At 36.6% G+C, this 17,904-nt stretch overlaps 1 protein-coding gene across 3 annotated transcripts in view; it reads left to right on the top strand.

Moving 5' to 3' along the window:
- Positions 1-16,575, top strand: part of LOC135107425 (uncharacterized) — a 32,596-nt gene extending 16,021 nt beyond the window's left edge. For all 3 annotated transcript variants that reach the window (XM_064017276.1, XM_064017275.1, XM_064017277.1), the window contains 9 exons: positions 649-790; positions 1,753-1,994; positions 2,990-3,205; positions 5,094-5,240; positions 6,150-6,411; positions 6,628-7,163; positions 9,138-9,365; positions 11,706-11,849; positions 12,335-16,575. In XM_064017276.1, the coding sequence (XP_063873346.1) occupies positions 649-790; positions 1,753-1,994; positions 2,990-3,205; positions 5,094-5,240; positions 6,150-6,411; positions 6,628-7,163; positions 9,138-9,365; positions 11,706-11,849; positions 12,335-12,484 (2,067 nt within the window). In that variant the 3' untranslated portion in view covers positions 12,485-16,575. The remainder of the gene's footprint in view (positions 1-648; positions 791-1,752; positions 1,995-2,989; positions 3,206-5,093; positions 5,241-6,149; positions 6,412-6,627; positions 7,164-9,137; positions 9,366-11,705; positions 11,850-12,334) is intronic.
- The last annotated feature ends 1,329 nt before the right edge of the window (positions 16,576-17,904 follow it).

The following is a 17,904-nucleotide window of genomic DNA, read 5'->3' as shown; positions in this document are numbered from 1 at the left end:
AGGATATCAGGGAGGGATATGGATGGTGTGAAGCTTTGGCAAGGCATGGAAAAGAGTAAGGTAACTCTGGGAGAGTACATATGTGTAGAACACCTCTGTGAACTCCTTAATGTGTCAAGCATCCTCCACCTCCACCATGTTGGCATGTGGTGGTTTAATGGTATGACCCCTGGGTGCTCCTGGTTTGTCACAGGCTGGACATAGGTCTGCAAATCAACTTTCTAAGGAGCATTGAATCAAATGATTGCTTATTTCTCTAGTTTAAGATCACATAACATTTATGTAAAAAAATAATAAATAGCCAAAGCCACCCAAACCATTTTATCTTAGGTAGACCAACACTTCAGAGATCAAGGGGAGAAAGAATATTAATTCTATTCTTGTGGTGGATGTAGAATTGAAAAGGATGCAGGATGCCCTTTAGTCTGCCTGTCCTCCCACCCTCCTTTCCTTCTAAGGGTTCTACCACATATCCTGGTGTATAATGTAATTTTTATAACCTGATAAAAATCTTTCTAAAATAGAGTTCTTCTCAGATACTGAGGATAGAATGCAGAAATTTCCACTCTGAGGTGTTCTTTGGCCATATCAGTAGCAGTAGCATATTAGTAAAGAATTTAGTTTTAGTTTTCTGTTTACTTCTTACAGACTGAGTTGTGTAAGTGGTCTCAAGTGCAGTTCCATGGATCACCTGTGAACTGGAAGTTGAAACCATTGCAGAAGAAGGTGGTGTGCCCCCCTTTGAAGCCTGGAGAGTGTGGAAACATTTCCATTACATTTATTGCACCAAGTAAGTGCCTTCATCAGGTGACATCAGGTAGGATGTTGATTAGGCAACAAACTTGAGAAACTTAAATTTGTGTGCTTTATAAGATTAATGTAATCTCTAAATTCACAGGTAGGTAGCACAGATGCCAAAGCAGAACATTATGATAAAAGTGACAAATTAAAATTTTTCTTAATTTTTATAAGTACAGAATATGATTACAGGATTATAAATACAAAAACAAGACATTTACCTAATTAAGGTAAAAAATAATTTTGCTAACTATTTACACATAGCAAAAATTATGTTTTACCCTCTCTCACACACACACACACACACACACACACACACACACACACACACACACACACACACACACACACACACACACACACACACACACACACATCCATGTGATACACTACTTACTAGCTCAGTGGTACTATCTCTCATTTGTTGGACTGAGGTTTGTGCCATGCTCACACTGCTAAGAATTTTTCATTGAAGGGGAGCAGTTACTGCCTGCCCTATGGAAGAGAACAAGATATATAGTGTTTGAAAGGTCTTAGCTTAATCCTTAAATCAGATCATTTTAGCTCCAAATTCTCACTATAAGGATGAAACTGATGAGTGTGAATCCAGCACATGACCCACAAAAGTGGTGAAGTACACACACACACACACACACACACACACACACACACACACACACACACACACACACACACACACACACACACACACACACACACACACACACACACACACACACTCACTCACTCACTCACTCACTCACTCACTCACTCACTCACTCACTCACTCACTCACTCACTCACTCACTCACTCACTCACTCACACACACACACACACACACACACACACACACACACACACACACACACACACACACACACACACACACACACACACACACACACACACACTAATCTTTAAAATCAGTGATGATTTGTGATGTTTTGTTGCAGATGAACCTGGGTGGTATGCTACACACTGGAGGTTCTGCCAGCAGGGCCGTGTGTTTGGGAACCAGATCTGGTGTGCTGTTCATGTAAGCGACAGCACCGATACTGCCCATGAGACCCAGATAACGTGTGCTAATACTGAAATTGGTCCTGATGTGGCCCAGGCAAACATTTCAGAAAACAGTGAGAAAAAGGAAAGTCCAGAAACAGAAACTTCTGAAGAACAGTCCTCACTATCTGAAGAGGTAAGTCAAGAGAATCCAGGATAAAGCTGAGGTTTGAAGAAAGAGAGAGGCTGGAGAAAAGTAAAAGTAAAATAGTAGTATAAAGAAAGGAAGGTGCTTAGATTCTAATTTGTTATCTGTGGCATTCTGTATGTATTTCTCTGATCATTGAGAAACCTGTTTTATGACAAAATGTAAACATGTGTATTTCAAGGCACTGAAAATCTACTTGCTCAAATTATTTTACTGGTTTTGGTTTGATGGTGGTCGTAAAAAGTAATATGGCACATAATGCTGGCTAGATCTCAGTTGAGGGGGAGGGGAGAAAGAAAGGAAAGTTGTGGAAAAAATAGATGATGATAAGATATAGAAGGAATGGAAGAAAGAATTGATAAAGAGATTAGATAGATGTGGAAGATAGTAAGATGAAGACAAACGTGTATTTCCTGAAGAGCAATACAGTGAATTTTGTGTGTGCCATTGGAGGCCAGTCACTGCTGCATTGTCAAGTTTAGTGACCAACAAAAGAGTGCAGCCCATCTTGTCCCACTCTTATCCTGAGATGGGGAAGCTGGAAGGATTAGGGATAGGATTGTTGTGTTGGCCTTCCCTTATTGCTGTTTTTGCTTCACTGATCAGTTGTGTTGTTTGTGGTGCTTTCTGTTTAATAATTTGAATGATTGAGATAAACAGTATGTATGTATGTGTCTATTCTCCATAAGAGAAGGCATGGAAGGTGAAAGCAAGTCAACAGTGCTAAATACAAAGAGTTGCTTGTATTCTGTTAATTTTATGTTCAGGTGTGAGGGAATTCATTGTGTGAGACCTGTATCATATTCTTGGTATGAGTTTGGTTCTGATATTAAACTTTTGTACAAGATCTTTACCTCTCTTACTTGTTGGGTATGTAATTTAGAGAAGGGGGTTTGTCAACAAGATATTGTTTAAGAGGCTTAGATAATAGTGCAAGAAGTACAATTTGTTTATCCCTTTGAATTTCCATGTTTTGTTTACAGGATGTGCCAATTTTTGTTGATGCAGCTAAAGAAACCAATAAGATGGAAAGTAGTACAGCTACTAAATCAACTATTCCCCCAACCTCTGAAGCCATCCATGAATCTAGTGCTGAGCCACCCACTCTTGAGGAGCAGGCTTGCCAGTCATCAGAGTATGAGGTTGGCATCATTGAGAATTATTATGATGCTGAGGATCCAGCAGAAGATGATACTCAGGTAATATTAATTAAATGGCCAAAGTTCAAATTCACATGCATGTTCCCTTTTTTCTCCACAATATGTATGCTATTCATAGTGAGTGATGCATCTCTAAACCAGCACAATTTTCCACCAAGTAGGCAAGGCAGAGCCTCTCCACCAACAGCCATCTCATCAGCCTCACTAAGGCTCCACTAGTACCTAGTAATGCTTACCTAGTGCTATTCCAATTATGAATTGGGTCACCAGATTAAAGTTAAAAAGTTGTGTCAAATTTAAAAAGAATGTAAATTTAGAAATTTATCAAATTTTGAAAATCATAAAACTACACAGCCAGTTGTGTGCAAATAAACTTCCCCTCCATCGTATTTTGCTCCAGTCATGGAGTGTTATTATCAAGGTGCACAGTGTGAAGATAAGGATATCTCTACTCTCTTTAGAAAAGTAGAGCTGCTACCTGTCTTTTTGAAATGATGCATGTATCACTTCATGTCATGGCAGCACTCCTCAGATAAACCTTGTTGGTTATGATACTGCCACTGTGCAGTTGTAACAGGTCAGACATATGAGTTGCTTAGTGTAGGAAGGGCAAAGCTACATTTTTGGCAGTTCTGAGTTAGACTCACCAGAGCATTCTCCTCGCCATTATCTACATGTTGCCACCAGAATCAAACTGTTTTGCCTTTAAAACATGGTAGGAAATTCCTTTGAATATAGGGATGCATCCTGACTTAATGCTCAAAACTTTGCCACATTGATGGAAGGTGCTGAGAAGAAGCATATTGTAGTAGAGGCAAATCTCACATCCCTGGTAGCCAATGAGTGGCAAGGTGTCCTCTGATATCACACCACACCTTCCTCACAGCCAATCAGATGAGACTACATCCCACTAGATGCCACTGTGCCTGATCTTTCATTTACATCACAAGCAGTTTATTACATCTCCAGAGAAAATTACGTGTGGAATCCACCTGAATGGAGAACACAAGCAGTGATAGTGACCATGAGTCAGATGGACGTTCCAGAAAGAGGAAGTGTGATCCTTAGACCTGGGGAAGGAATGTAACAAATACAAAACATAATCTTGGCCAGGCCTACACAAGCTATTGGACGAAGAAAGATGTTCGTCAGCGTGAAATTGATGAGGCCTGCAAGTGTGGGTCCTTTGACAAACGAGGCTGTGAAAAAATAAATGTAATGATTTTCCTCTGCTTTAGAGGCATCATGGGTATTATTAAAACACACAAAGGAAGTAGTAGTTCATTGGTAATGCCTGTTTTTGTTTATAACAAAATATTTTCATGATATGCGTGTATTGGTAAATACACGAAGGAAATAGCAATTTATTGGTAATCCCTGTTTTTGTTTATACCAAAATATTTTCATGATACTCACATTGGTAAATACTTGAAGGAAGTAGCAATTTATTGATAATCCCTATATTTGTTTATACCAGAATATTTTCATGATACATATGTATTGGTAAATATACGAAGGAAGTAGCAATTTAATGGTAATGCCTGTTTGTGTTTATACCAAAAGATTATCATGACACAGATGTATTGGTATGAATATCACTGTTCACATAGTTAGTTGCCAATTTGTCTTAAATTAGCAAATATTGAGAAGCAAATATCTCAAAACAGCATTTTGTTGGATTTGCCCTTACAGCATTAAGGGGATCATGCATGAATAGATTACTTCAAACACCAATATCTGAAAACCTGATATTGCTGGATTTGCCCTTTCAATACTAGGAGCCTCATATCTACTTCAAGGAAAAAAGGAAGAACTACATCTCAGTATTTTTTTTTTTTTAGCATGCTAAGCTTATAATGGTATATGATTATATAGTTCCACTATCAAAACATGCATAGTTATTTTTTCCAATTATCTCACCTGAAAGCATCTGAGTGAGGCTGGTCAGGACAGCACCAGTGAGCCTGAAGCTACAGCAAGAACCAACTTGGACCTTATTACATTTGAAGATGAAGCAGAAATAGTTCCTTCAAGGTCACCTTCCCCAGATGTGATTTCACACACTCATTCTGTGGTAAGCATTTTTCCTTTATTGCATTCTGTGGTAGACTGGAATACTTGGCTTATTTTGCTCAATTTGCCATAAGTTCTGAGAGGAGCATTGTGACACTGGAGGAATTCAGGTGATCTTAGCCATCATCACTTCTGTTCTCAGACAAAAAGTGGTCCACTGGCTTAAGTAAATCTCTTGTACTCTCTCTCTCTCTCTCTCTCTCTCTCTCTCTCTCTCTCTCTCTCTCTCTCTCTCTCTCTCTCTCTCTCTCTCTCTCTCTCTCTCTCTCTCTCTCTCTCTCTCTCTCTCTCTCTCATTGTGTTTGCCTAAGCTCTGCCTGTAATTGATCTGTTCACCCACTCACTTTCTGCTTACTCAATTATACCAAATGTTTATATTTTCAGTAATTTCACTTGTTCAATTTCTAGTTCCCATACATTTTACATAACAGTTGAAATGCAAACATAAGTGATGGATGCTATTTACTGCATATGTCATAAGCCAGCATATATAGTAATTAGCAGTTATATGGCTGACATTTGTTTTACAAGTGTTTGCTGTGTGTGTGTCTTATTTCTGTGCTGGACTCATAACTGACAGTTAGGTAAAGCTGGGACTTCACATACACCACACACCCACATAGCCTTGTTCATTTCATTGAAAAACTTTCAATTACCTATGTGGAGCTCATAACCTATTCAAGTGGCAGTCATGGGTGCTACCCATTAAGATAAGGAGTGATGGTGTGTGTGTGTGTGTGTGTGTGTGTGTGTGTGTGTGTGTGTGTGTACTTTATGGAACTACAGGGAATAGAAATACTAGTGTAAGTAGAGACGGTTCTGTCAAGCTTCTTTCCAATCACTATTTGAGAGTAGCTTAATTTCAAACAAATAAAGTGTAGTCATGATAATGATTACTTTTTAATTTCAGATACCATTGAAGGACATGGCCAAGGAGTTTGTAGACTCTTTAAGGGACTTCGTGAAGGTTGCTGGAGAGAAAGATGAAAAGAAATCTTGCAATGTCTCTTCCTCATATGGCCTTGATGACCTCAGCATCTCCAGTGGGTCATTTTCTGACTTGGACTCAGATGACCAAGCTATCCTGAATGAATCTGACACAGACATTTCTGACCAAGATTATTTTGTAGTGAACATCCCTGAATGCTTTGATCTGACACATCCCTATTCAGGTGAGTCATGTTTAGCAAAATACATGAAAAACTACTTTCATATGAAAGTTTATTCAGGATAATGCATCAGAACTTTACTGTGAAAGTCATCACTGTACAAAAAATGACTAACATGAGCAAATTTTTTAACGAATATTAACTATGCAAATTTAATTTTACAAAGATACAAGATTTATAAAATGTGTTTTTCTTACTTTGTTTCTTTTCTTGTGGCAGCCAAAGTGAGCGTCAATCCATCAGGTGCATCACAGGGTACAGTGGGTAACCTTGAGGCTGAACGTCATGACTCTCCAGACTTTCTGACTGCAGATGAGGATGACCGAACTACAACAGCTGCCCATAATTGTATGAAATACCAGGATGAATTGGTAGACAGTAATTCAAGTGATGTGGAAGATAATGAAGGCATCAGCCTAACTGGAACTGTGTTGGAAGTGCCTCAATCCTCCAATGTGGCACTTGAGAATCCTCAGTCTGCCCAGGACTCAAAGGCATCAGGTGGTAATATACCTTCCCTGCCTCTTCATCCCACGGAAACAAAGGGGTTCATGGACATTCCCCCTGAGGCTCTGCGGGCAAATTTGGCTTTAAGTTTGTACAGAGGAAATATAATAAGAACTGAAGCAGAACAACAGCAACAGCAGCAGCAGCAGCAGCAGCAGCAGCAGCAGCAGGAGTCAGGCCGAGCTAACTGGAGCTCAGGGAGGGAGGAGATGCAAGAGGTGGTTTGTGAGCAGCCAGTCTCAGCTCAGGTATGAAGATGGATTATTGTTTTTAATGTCTGTTATTAATGTCTGAGATTTAGAGTGAATATGAAGGCTTGAATTTTGTGAAGTTGGTATTTCCTTTTATTTTCTTCTATGCTCCTTTTTTTTCTGGGTGTGATTTCCCATCACTTATTGTTGAAGTGATTATCATATAATTATTTAGGCAGAAGCAATGAATCTAATACTTTATAATTTTAAGACTGTCAATCTACCTAATCATAATAACAGTGATTCCTAAAGTGGATTTCTGCTTTTTGCTTTTGTTGAAAGGAAACATCAGGGTGATTTTGTTGGGTATTTTAGACAGTCATTGGAAAACCTTTTCAAATACTGTATTAACTTTACAATGCTTACAGCACTTCCATAGAGAACTGACTTTTTTTTTTTTTTTTTTTTTTTATGTAGGAAGGACACTGGCCAAGGGCAACAAATCCAATAAAAAAAAAAAATGCCCACTGAAATGCCAGTCCCATAAAAGGGTCAAAGCAGTAGTAAAAAATTGATGAATAAGTGTCTTGAAACCTCCCTCTTGAAGGAATTCAAGTCATAGGAAGGTGGAAATACAGAAGCAGGCAGGGAGCTCCAGAGTTTACCAGAGAAAGGAATGAATGATTGAGAATACTGGTTAACTCTTGCATTAGAGAGGTGGACAGAATAGGGGTGAGAGACTTGTTATTGTAATTTTGTTCATCATTCATTGGCTACATAGACTTAATTTAGATTTGGCTGGACTTACATATGATGGCATTTGAAATATTGTGATATATATGGAAAAGTGTTCCTTATCATTTAAGGTAGATGTGTGTTTAAAATAAAAAAAAAAAATAAATAAAATATATAAAAAAGGGGAGCAGGTTTGTTGTTAGTATCTCTCAATAAACCACTGAGCTGGTATATTGTGCATCATCATAATAACATTGTGTCCTTATTGGATTAATTACAATGCATTGTTTTCTGTTATTGCTAGTAATGTTCATATAATTGTATTCATGGTTAATCCATATTCTGCATGTAATTAATGTGACAAAATACTCATCAAATGCTAATTCACTAAAAAGGTAAACTGAAAGACTGGGCATAAATTGACTTACTGCCTATCAATATTGCACTTTTTTTTCCTTTCAATAAAAAGGAAGTGTGTGTGTGTGTGTGTGTGTGTGTTTATTCAGTGTGCTTCTGCTTATATTTTCATGTATATTCAGTTTTCTTTAAGCTGATGTTCATTCTTTTTCTGTATTCTGTTCTTGGTATCTGTATTTCTGTTATAGGAAGTGTACTTTTCAAACTACTCTTTTTCTTATTTTTCTTTCTCTTTCTCTTTTCTTGTGTTATCTGAAATATCCAGTCTCTCTTTGTCCCCTCAAATAATGCACCTATTTCATCTATTATTTAGCTTTTTTTTTTTTTTTTTCAATCTAAGGGAATGCCACTTTTATATTGTAATAAATTCTCTCTCTCTCTCTCTCTCTCTCTCTCTCTCTCTCTCTCTCTCTCTCTCTCTCTCTCTCTCTCTCTCTCTCTCTCTCTCTCTCTCTCTCTCTCTCTCTCTCTCTCTCTCTCTCTCTCTCTCTCTCTCTCTCTCTCTCTCTCTCTCTCTCTCTCTGAAGTGTTGGTATTTTTCTTTTAGTCTTGCCTTATACATTAGGTTTTTTAACAGACACTTGGTTACAATTCCTTGTGTTTTTTGTTTTTTGTTTTTTTTAGTTTTCTTGGTGTATGTGATTTTGTAATCTTACAGAACAAAACCTCTCATGCATTTTTTCATAAATGACCCCTTCTATACATTAAATGCATATATATGTATTAGTTATAAGTTATTTTTGAGTTTGTAATATTGTAAGTAGATTCCTAATATGTGTTTTTGGATGTTACATATAAAATCAAAATAAGGAAAAAAGGAACATTGACCATGAAGAATTTACTGTACCTCACTAACTTGCATTCATATTATCTGTGAAGGTGAAGGCTGGAGCATCACCACAGAACCAGGGCAAGTCATCCCACTCTGCCTCTGCTGTGCAGGAAGAGGGCTCAGGTCAGGGAACACCAACAGCAGCAAGAACATACGAACAGCCCAGTGGTGATGGAGCAGCAGCTCTTCCTGATGAACTGGTGAGCATCATACCGGAGGACCTGGTGCGTGGTGTTTGGAACACTGCGCGCACCTTCATCACCCGCATCAATCAGGTGAGTGATGAGAACGTTTGGCACTTATGGTGGTGATGAAGATAGTAATGCTGGTAATGGCTGCCTTTTTAGTACAGCTTATCTATTCATAATATTTGCTTGGGTTACTCTCTCTCTCTCTCTCTCTCTCTCTCTCTCTCTCTCTCTCTCTCTCTCTCTCTCTCTCTCTCTCTCTCTCTCTCTCTCTCTCTCTCTCTCTCTCTCTCTCTCTCTCTCTCTCTCTCTCTCTCTCTCTCTCTCTCTCTCTCTCTCACTCTCTCTCTCTCTCTCTCTCTCTCTCTCTCTGTAAGAGGAAATCCAACACTGACAGTGAAGGTGTCAGTCCCTTGACGTGTATCAAAACTACAGAGTTTATATGCAGAAGTGACATAATTACTGTTAACAACATAAGGACAAACACATTCATTATTAAAAAGACAGTCAGGCCAGAAAATGTGAAATCAGCAAAATCTGAAAAGTCCGTTCAATAAGTTTTTCTGAGAGGAGCAGTCGGGTTTCAGGCCAGAGTTGAAAACATCTTGGTTACAACTTAAGAAAACTGGTGGATATGGCAAGACACATTGTGTGCCAAACAGATAGTTGATGGTAGTTGAAATAGCAGAATGGCAATGTAGATTGTAAAAAGAAGTTAGGTTTGAATAAGAATTATAGGGGAAAATGAACTTTTTATTAGGTTACTTTCAATAGACTTAATAGATGAGTAAATAAGGTTGAGGATGGGAAAGTGGTGCAATGGACTCAGCTGCTGCTGATGGCAATGATAGAATTATTAAATTCATTATTACATCAGTAATTCTTAAATATTTCTCCTATTAAGGTTAAAAGATCTCTCTGGTGTCCTGCTAGCCATTGTTTTGTTTTTCTTGGTATGCAGGGCAAGTTTTTTGTGATCCAGGAATCAAGTGACTACATGGGCATCTTGATTTCTGAGCACAAAAGAATTTGCTGGAGGAGAATATAAAACCATGCTTGATTCCAGCATGTGAACTTCATAGCAGATCTATCAGCAAAGTTAATAAAGTTAATATTGGTTGGCTTCAGCAAAACTGACCCTAGCAGTTACTCACTCAGAGCATAAGCACATAACTATCCTTCATTTAAAAAATAGGCTGAATATTACCCACCTGGTTTTTCACAGCAGTGTCATTGCAGCTCCAGCCTCGTGGCTAATGTAGCTACAGTGATGAGCTGGATAGTCTGGAGGCAGCCTAATAGAAACTTAAAATAAATTTTTAAGGTCCTTTCCCCATTAGCCATATTATAATGGATCTTACGATACGTTTGTGATTTTCATTTATCTGGGTTGTGTACTGCTCACTAACCATGTTAAAAGAGGGGGTTTTGTGCATTTACATGACAGTACAGTGGAACCTTGGTCCTTGAACTTAATTCATTCCTGAAAGTCATTTGGAACCTGAAATGTTCAGAAACCAAAACTATTTTCCCCATAGGAATCCATGTAAAATGGACTAATCCATTCCCAGACACCCAGACACCCTGTCATAGCGGCTTATGACATGCTTCCACTGCCAAGGTGACCGGTCCAATTCTCCAGTTCAGAAATTATTTATCCAGATAGGACATATTGAATTAACTTAGTCACATGAGACTCATCAAAAATTATTTATACAGATAGGACATATTGAATTAACTTAGTCACATGAGACTCATCAGAAGATATTGTTTAGGCCATGCAGGTATTCTCTTTGTCATTGATCTAGTGAGGGAAGCCTTACAAAGTGACACATAGAGGAGCAATCCTCATAACACTTAGACATCTTCTTGCTGGGAAAAACTACTGGGAAAATGCAGTTGTGCAGTAGTGGTGGTGTTGTAGGTCATCGATAGATCATGAAAACTGTTTACATTGAGGCTCTTCAACAGGACGACATTTATTTTTTTTCAAAGATTGAATTACTGTCTTAACCTTTGTGTCTCTCCTCCAAATACATAAAAACAATGGAAGTAGTTATAGAAACTATAAATTAGTAACAAATGGCAGCTTTTGCTTTGTCTCTTAGTATTTGAAATCAAGTAACTTTGAGAACCAAATTATGGTATGGCATCCAAAGCAATTATGTGTTCAAAATTTTGTTTGAAAAGTGATTTGTTTGAAAAAGGGAGGCATTTGGTAACCAAGGTTCCAATGTATTAATAATGTAGCTTTGTCCTCAGAATGATTTAATTTATGAGTTATGAATTGTACATTAATATTTTGTGGAATATGTCATTTGCTGTCTTAACCTAATATCTTTAGTAAATTATTGCAACATTTAATTTGTATTGATTTATGCATGTATGAGATTATGATCTAACACTGTTATAATTTCTTCCATCCAGGAAATGTTGTCCCCTTCAGCAAATGGTCCAGGGAAAGATCTTGATCATGAAGATGATGGAAGGAGTGCCTCACCCCCACACACAAGCCAGGAGCCTCCACAACAGGAAGAGGGAAAGGAGTCACCAACCACAACCACACCTGAGGTACAAACAGTCTTGCATTGAATCACCAAATTGGTAGTGATAAGAAACAATCTTTAATGAAGAAATTGTGAGCTGTAAGGGGACTGGCTAGCAATGGGTAAGGTCTAACAGTTAAAAACTCATATCTTAACAAAGATCATGATTTTCAAAAAAAGTGACACATGTATCTTATGTCTCACTCTTAATGCAATTGAGTATAATGAAGATTTGTGTGCACAAGACTGAACTGGATTACAGATTCTCCCATCCATATATGGCACAACATATTACTCCATATTTAGATAAAGTGAGGTTTTCTGAATGTACTACATTAGAGTAAATATACAGACTCCATCAAGATGGCAGATAGCATGGTAAAATGTAATGATGATATTCAAAAGTGTGTTGGCAGCTGTGTTATGAATAGATGGAAATGGTTACCTTGGATGAGTTTGTGGCTCCACTGTGCTTCCTTCACCTCAGTAATGTATCCCTCTTCTGTGCAGGCAAGGGAGGAGCCCAGCCTTCCACCACCCTTGCAGCAGCTGGCAGACATGGGCTTCAGCAACCATGAGATGAACCAGTGCCTGCTCACCAAGTACAACAATGATGTGGCCTGTGCTGTAGCAGAGCTCATTGTTCTTAATTGCCAGTGAGCTATTACTGGTGCCACTGCTTTGTCCATTTTGTCATCTGGTGAGGGATGACAAACTGCAATATTACCTTCATATTCATTTTTAATTTTAACATAGATGAAGTGTAAAATTTCATTAAGGCATTCATGCTGAACATATTTTTTCATAAAGATGGAGTGTGAGTCTGAGTTATATTCTGCTTGTCCAAGTAGAAGTTATATATATATATATATATATATATATATATATATATATATATATATATATATATATATATATATATATATATATATATATATATATATATATATATATATATATATATATATATATATATATATATACACACACACACACACACACACACCCACACACACACACACACACACATATATATATATATATATATATATATATATATATATATATATATATATATATATATATATATATATATATATATAGTCACATACCAACATAGTGTTGATCTAACATGCACATACAATCAAGATCAGCATGTTTATTTTCTTCATTACCATCATCATTGTTATCATTATCCTCTTCTGTTATCATCATTAGCAGCAGCATCAGAAACTCTCCCATTAATTGTAAGTAGAATGGAATTCCAGACTCAAGGAAGGAGAGAGACCTTTAATACAAAATTAAATGTGGAGTTCAGTGGACCATGTGCCAACACACACACACACACACACACACACACACACACACACACACACACACACACACACACACACACACACACACACACACACACACACACACACACAGGGCTGGAAGAAAAGAACATCAAGTGTTAGTCACATGATGTTTGTCATTACTGAGAGGAAGTGGTTCATCCCAGCATTGTTAAGATATTTTGTAATGAATCAGAAAATATATTAGATAATGATTTTTTTCTCATATTTGTCTTGCATTATTAAAAATGCAGGAATCCAATAATTATTTTCAAATCAGAAGGTCCTACAAGTACTTTTATTCCTAGAATGTGTTGGTAAATCCAGCAGGGATGCTGAGCAGCTTTCTGGGTAATAATGGATGATACAGGTGTTGTCACTCATGAGGGAGAGATGCAGCAAGTTTTTAGATAAATTCTTGATAGGTTATAATGTGGCTTAATATAAGTTCAGTACTTTATCAGAGCACTCCAATTTTTAAATGCATGTGGATTAGTGTTACATGTTTATGAAAATTATTTTATTTATTTCATGTTGATAGTATGTGTTCTATAAAGTTCATATATTTTTTATTATGATGGAGTAGGAACAACATTCATTGTGTCTGCTTCATGATTTATAAGAGGAAAGGAACTGGATCTCTTTTGTCTTAATGTGTAATTTTACACATTTTGGCCTGTGAGTGATAGTCACTGGCCAGGGGTATGATGGTGACAATTTTTTTCTTTAATTGTGGATCTCTGCACTTAATATATGTTCTTGTGTATGTGGGTGACAGAGTCCAAATAATGATGATGATGAGACTGTAAGAGTCCAGTTTACTGGTTACTATGGCTGGCTACAGTTATGCTGTCCTTTGTCCTCCAGCAGCATCCCTTCTTGTGCCCACCCCAGGCAGTACAGAGTCTGCTTGGTCCACCTTTGTCTCACTAGGTTACACCTGTATTTATGCAGTATGAAGTGAAACATTTGTTGGACAACTTTAAAAGCAACCATTTAGATTTCTGGTAACTGATGAACACATGAATATGTTATAGTCATAAGAACTCTTAATTTTGTCAATATTTACATGTACTTATTCATCATTTTAGTGGAGTAGCTGTTATATTTTGAACATAATGTTCGGATGCGACTTTACTCATATATGTTGACAAATCTTTCTGTAGTCTTTGTGCGTTTTATTCAAGCTCTTCTTTTAAAGATGGTGCATTACAACCAAAATATTTAATCCAAAGTACGTCCATATTTTGTAAAACTATTTTTTTAATGGTAGAGATGAATATTATTTTTAAGAGTCTACAGAGGAAAACTAACCATTCTTTGAAAATTATATACATATTTGTTGCATAGCCTTAGAACTTTGTGTGGTTTTGTTAGATTTAGTGAAAGTTGAAAAGAAAATTACATTTCTTGCCTCGCATGTTGCGAATTTGGTGTTGATTTTATGTTGACAGCTTTTCCATTTTTGAGATTAAATTATTCATATGACCAATTTCTTTACAACCACTTCTTAGAGTTGGTAAGTGGTAATTGTTGGAACAATGTACTAATGTTTAGAGTTTTGTCTTATTTGCAATATTTTACTTCCTACAAGTGACAGAGGTAAACTTGGGCACCATCAAATAAACACTATCTTGACCTCTTGCAAAGCTGTTAAGTATTGTGTTGGTGTGTTTTTCAAGCTGTCATTTATGTTGCATGCATAGCATGAGTGAAAAGAATCTGTGACAGGTTTCCAGGCCTATGAAATCCAGCCTTTCAGTGAATTATTAGGCTGACCTGTCACTGTTGTGGATCACATTGAATAAACTCTTAAACATTGCTCACCAAATACAAAGTTAATGAATAGCTGGACATTTTTATACTTTGAGTGTCGTGAATCATCTTATTAGATGGCAAGATTAACATGGGACCAAAACTTGCCCTCTAATAGTCATGTTTAGAATATGAGTATTTTGTTTTTCTTTCTCTTCTCCGAAATAATTTTTTCATATTTGTTGTAATTAAAAGTAATTGGGAGGTTGTGTATTTGTCTTTGCAATGTCATGATACCTGACTGTGACCCCCCATACATTATTCATTCCTTTTTCCTTGGTTTCTTCATCTAGCCTTCCATAATATGTATATTATATCTGATACTTACTAGAGAATGGGTTTAGAAACCTGAATTCTCACCTGTGTTACACACACACACACACACACACACACACACACACACACACACAGACAGACACACAAGTACTGTGGATGGTCATTATTTAAGATTTTGTGAAATTTACAAAGTTACTTGTATAATTAGGTGTTCAGAAAAATCTAGAAGAATATTGATGGCACTGCAAGTTATATTTCATGTTACTTATTCAGGGTGAAATGTGGGAAAGAATGACATAGTTTCTATTAATAAAAGAGGAAGCAATAGATTGTGTCCATAAAACTACATTAACATTATCATAAGTCTTGTGTGCTGAAGGAAGAAAAATCCACAATAAAAAAGAATTAAAACAGGTACACAAGTTTCATACAATCATGTGAAAGTACTTTGAAAACACACACACACACACACACACACACACACACACACACACACACACACACACACACACACCTTTTTGATGACCACCAGAAAGTTATGCTTAAGTTAATTTTCAGTGCAAACTGCTCTGATTTGGATGCTATTTTTATTTGGTTTAAGGGGGGATGTCAACTCGGTACATAATAGATGCATTATTATTATTATTATTATTATTATTATTATTATTATTATTATTATTATTATTATTATTATTATTATTATTATTATTATTATTTATTTTTCATTATCTTCATTATTTTCTTTTTATTGCAATACTGTTCTCATAATTAGTATGATAACTTAAGCAAGCACAAGTCTAGTTTGAATAGAATTTCTGTGGAAAATGATTGGTTCTGATGAATTTAGTATAAAATTTGAAAGTGTATTTGGCATTGCAGTGGAAGGTATGCTAAGTTGAATTAATCTCAGTGTGTAACACAGCCCACAGTGTTGCTTTTCTGCACAGTCTGCAGTGCTTCTCAGCATAGTGTGTAGTGATTTCTGGATTTTATATCTAACACATAGTTTATTTCAGGCTTTATATCACTTAAAAAGTAGTCAGTAACAAAGTTTCTTTTATATATATATAGTTGGAAAAGGAGTATTTAGTTTACTTGGTTTTATATGCTTTTGTGGTAATTATTACAACAGGCTTAGGCACCAAACTGAGCAATATTTAACAGATGCTCTACATAGGTACAGTACTGATGAACAGAATGATAGAATTGATCCACCTTGGTGATAATGCACTTGGCGGATCTCCATGAGAGGTGTTGTCGTGAGTACTGTTCAGTATATTAAAGATATATAAACATGATATGCTATATAATAAAATGTGTAAAAATTATCGCATTCAATTATCCTTTCACAAGGTAGGACACTGAATTGTGCTGTGGCTACAGGTTGTGTTAAAATTATCAATAAAGTAAGAAAATTTTGCTTCTTCAGAGAAGAGTTCTGAATGCCACTGTTTTTCTTCATGAAGATGAAAAATTATTATTGAATTTTCTTAATAATATGATGGATTGGTCAGTGATTGCAGTTGAGTTACAATATTTGAGTCACCAATATTTGGGATTATGTCACTTTTAAATTTCTACATGTGTCTCACTCATGCTACTGTGTTTGCATTATGAATTGTGCTGTTGATCATCTATAACAGTGATTCTCAAACTCCACCATCATTAACCCTCACAGCTTGATGTATTTCTTTACTTATCCTCTTACTTCCACACACAAAAAAAAAAAAAAAAAAAAAATCCCTCACGTGTTTTCTCTCTCTCTCTCTCTCTCTCTCTCTCTCTCTCTCTCTCTCTCTCTCTCTCTCTCTCTCTCTCTCTCTCTCTCTCTCTCTCTCTCTCTCTCTCTCCAAAATGAAATTTAAATGAATTGTTATTCAATTGCCAGTTATATCAGTTGTTTACCCCTTCTTGTATTTTTATTATTATTTTTATTTATTTTTCCAAGGGGTAAATTTACCCTGGTTGAGAATCACTGTTCTATAATTATGAGTCATGAGTTTTTAGCTCATATATGCATCAGAGTCACTTTCTAGCCAATATAAATGTAACTTATCCAATAGACAATGCAATGGCCGCTTCACTCCTCCCTAGTGAAGGTGGAGCACTTCTGGCCCCTTATTTCTCGCATCTTATTGCTTGACAGAGACCATTGGAAGTTATGTTTTATAGCTCATAATAACACAACAAACATCTTATTGCTGTGCATGCAGATCATCCATTCACTGTGATTTTTTCTTATGTGTACCGCCGTGGTATATGTGGCGATCATTAAGAGTTTGAAATGAACACCGATGGTGCTTGTGGCGGTTAACGTTTCTGATTAAAAGCAAGTCAGCGATATCTTAAGAAAATTACTGAGGTCATAAAAAAAAAATGTCTTTTATTTAACTTTAATATGTTGCAAACATTTGCATTTTTTTTTTTATTTGAAGTCGAATTCTTGCTTTCAGGTTAATTTATGGTCTATTATTTTCTCAAATTGTTCACATATATTGTTTTCAACGTTGATTTATCCAGCCCCGTTTTCCCCTCCTTAATTTTCACTATTTTGTCCATCCATCGTTCCTTGTAGTTTTTTCACGGTTCTCTTTACACTCACCACAGTCCACTCGCAGTGCCTCGGAAACTGGCCACAGCAGACAGACAGGAACA

Source organism: Scylla paramamosain, chromosome 15 (assembly GCF_035594125.1).
Source record: "Scylla paramamosain isolate STU-SP2022 chromosome 15, ASM3559412v1, whole genome shotgun sequence".
Lineage (NCBI taxonomy): Eukaryota > Metazoa > Arthropoda > Malacostraca > Decapoda > Portunidae > Scylla > Scylla paramamosain.
This window is presented reverse-complemented; position numbering and strand designations above follow the sequence as displayed.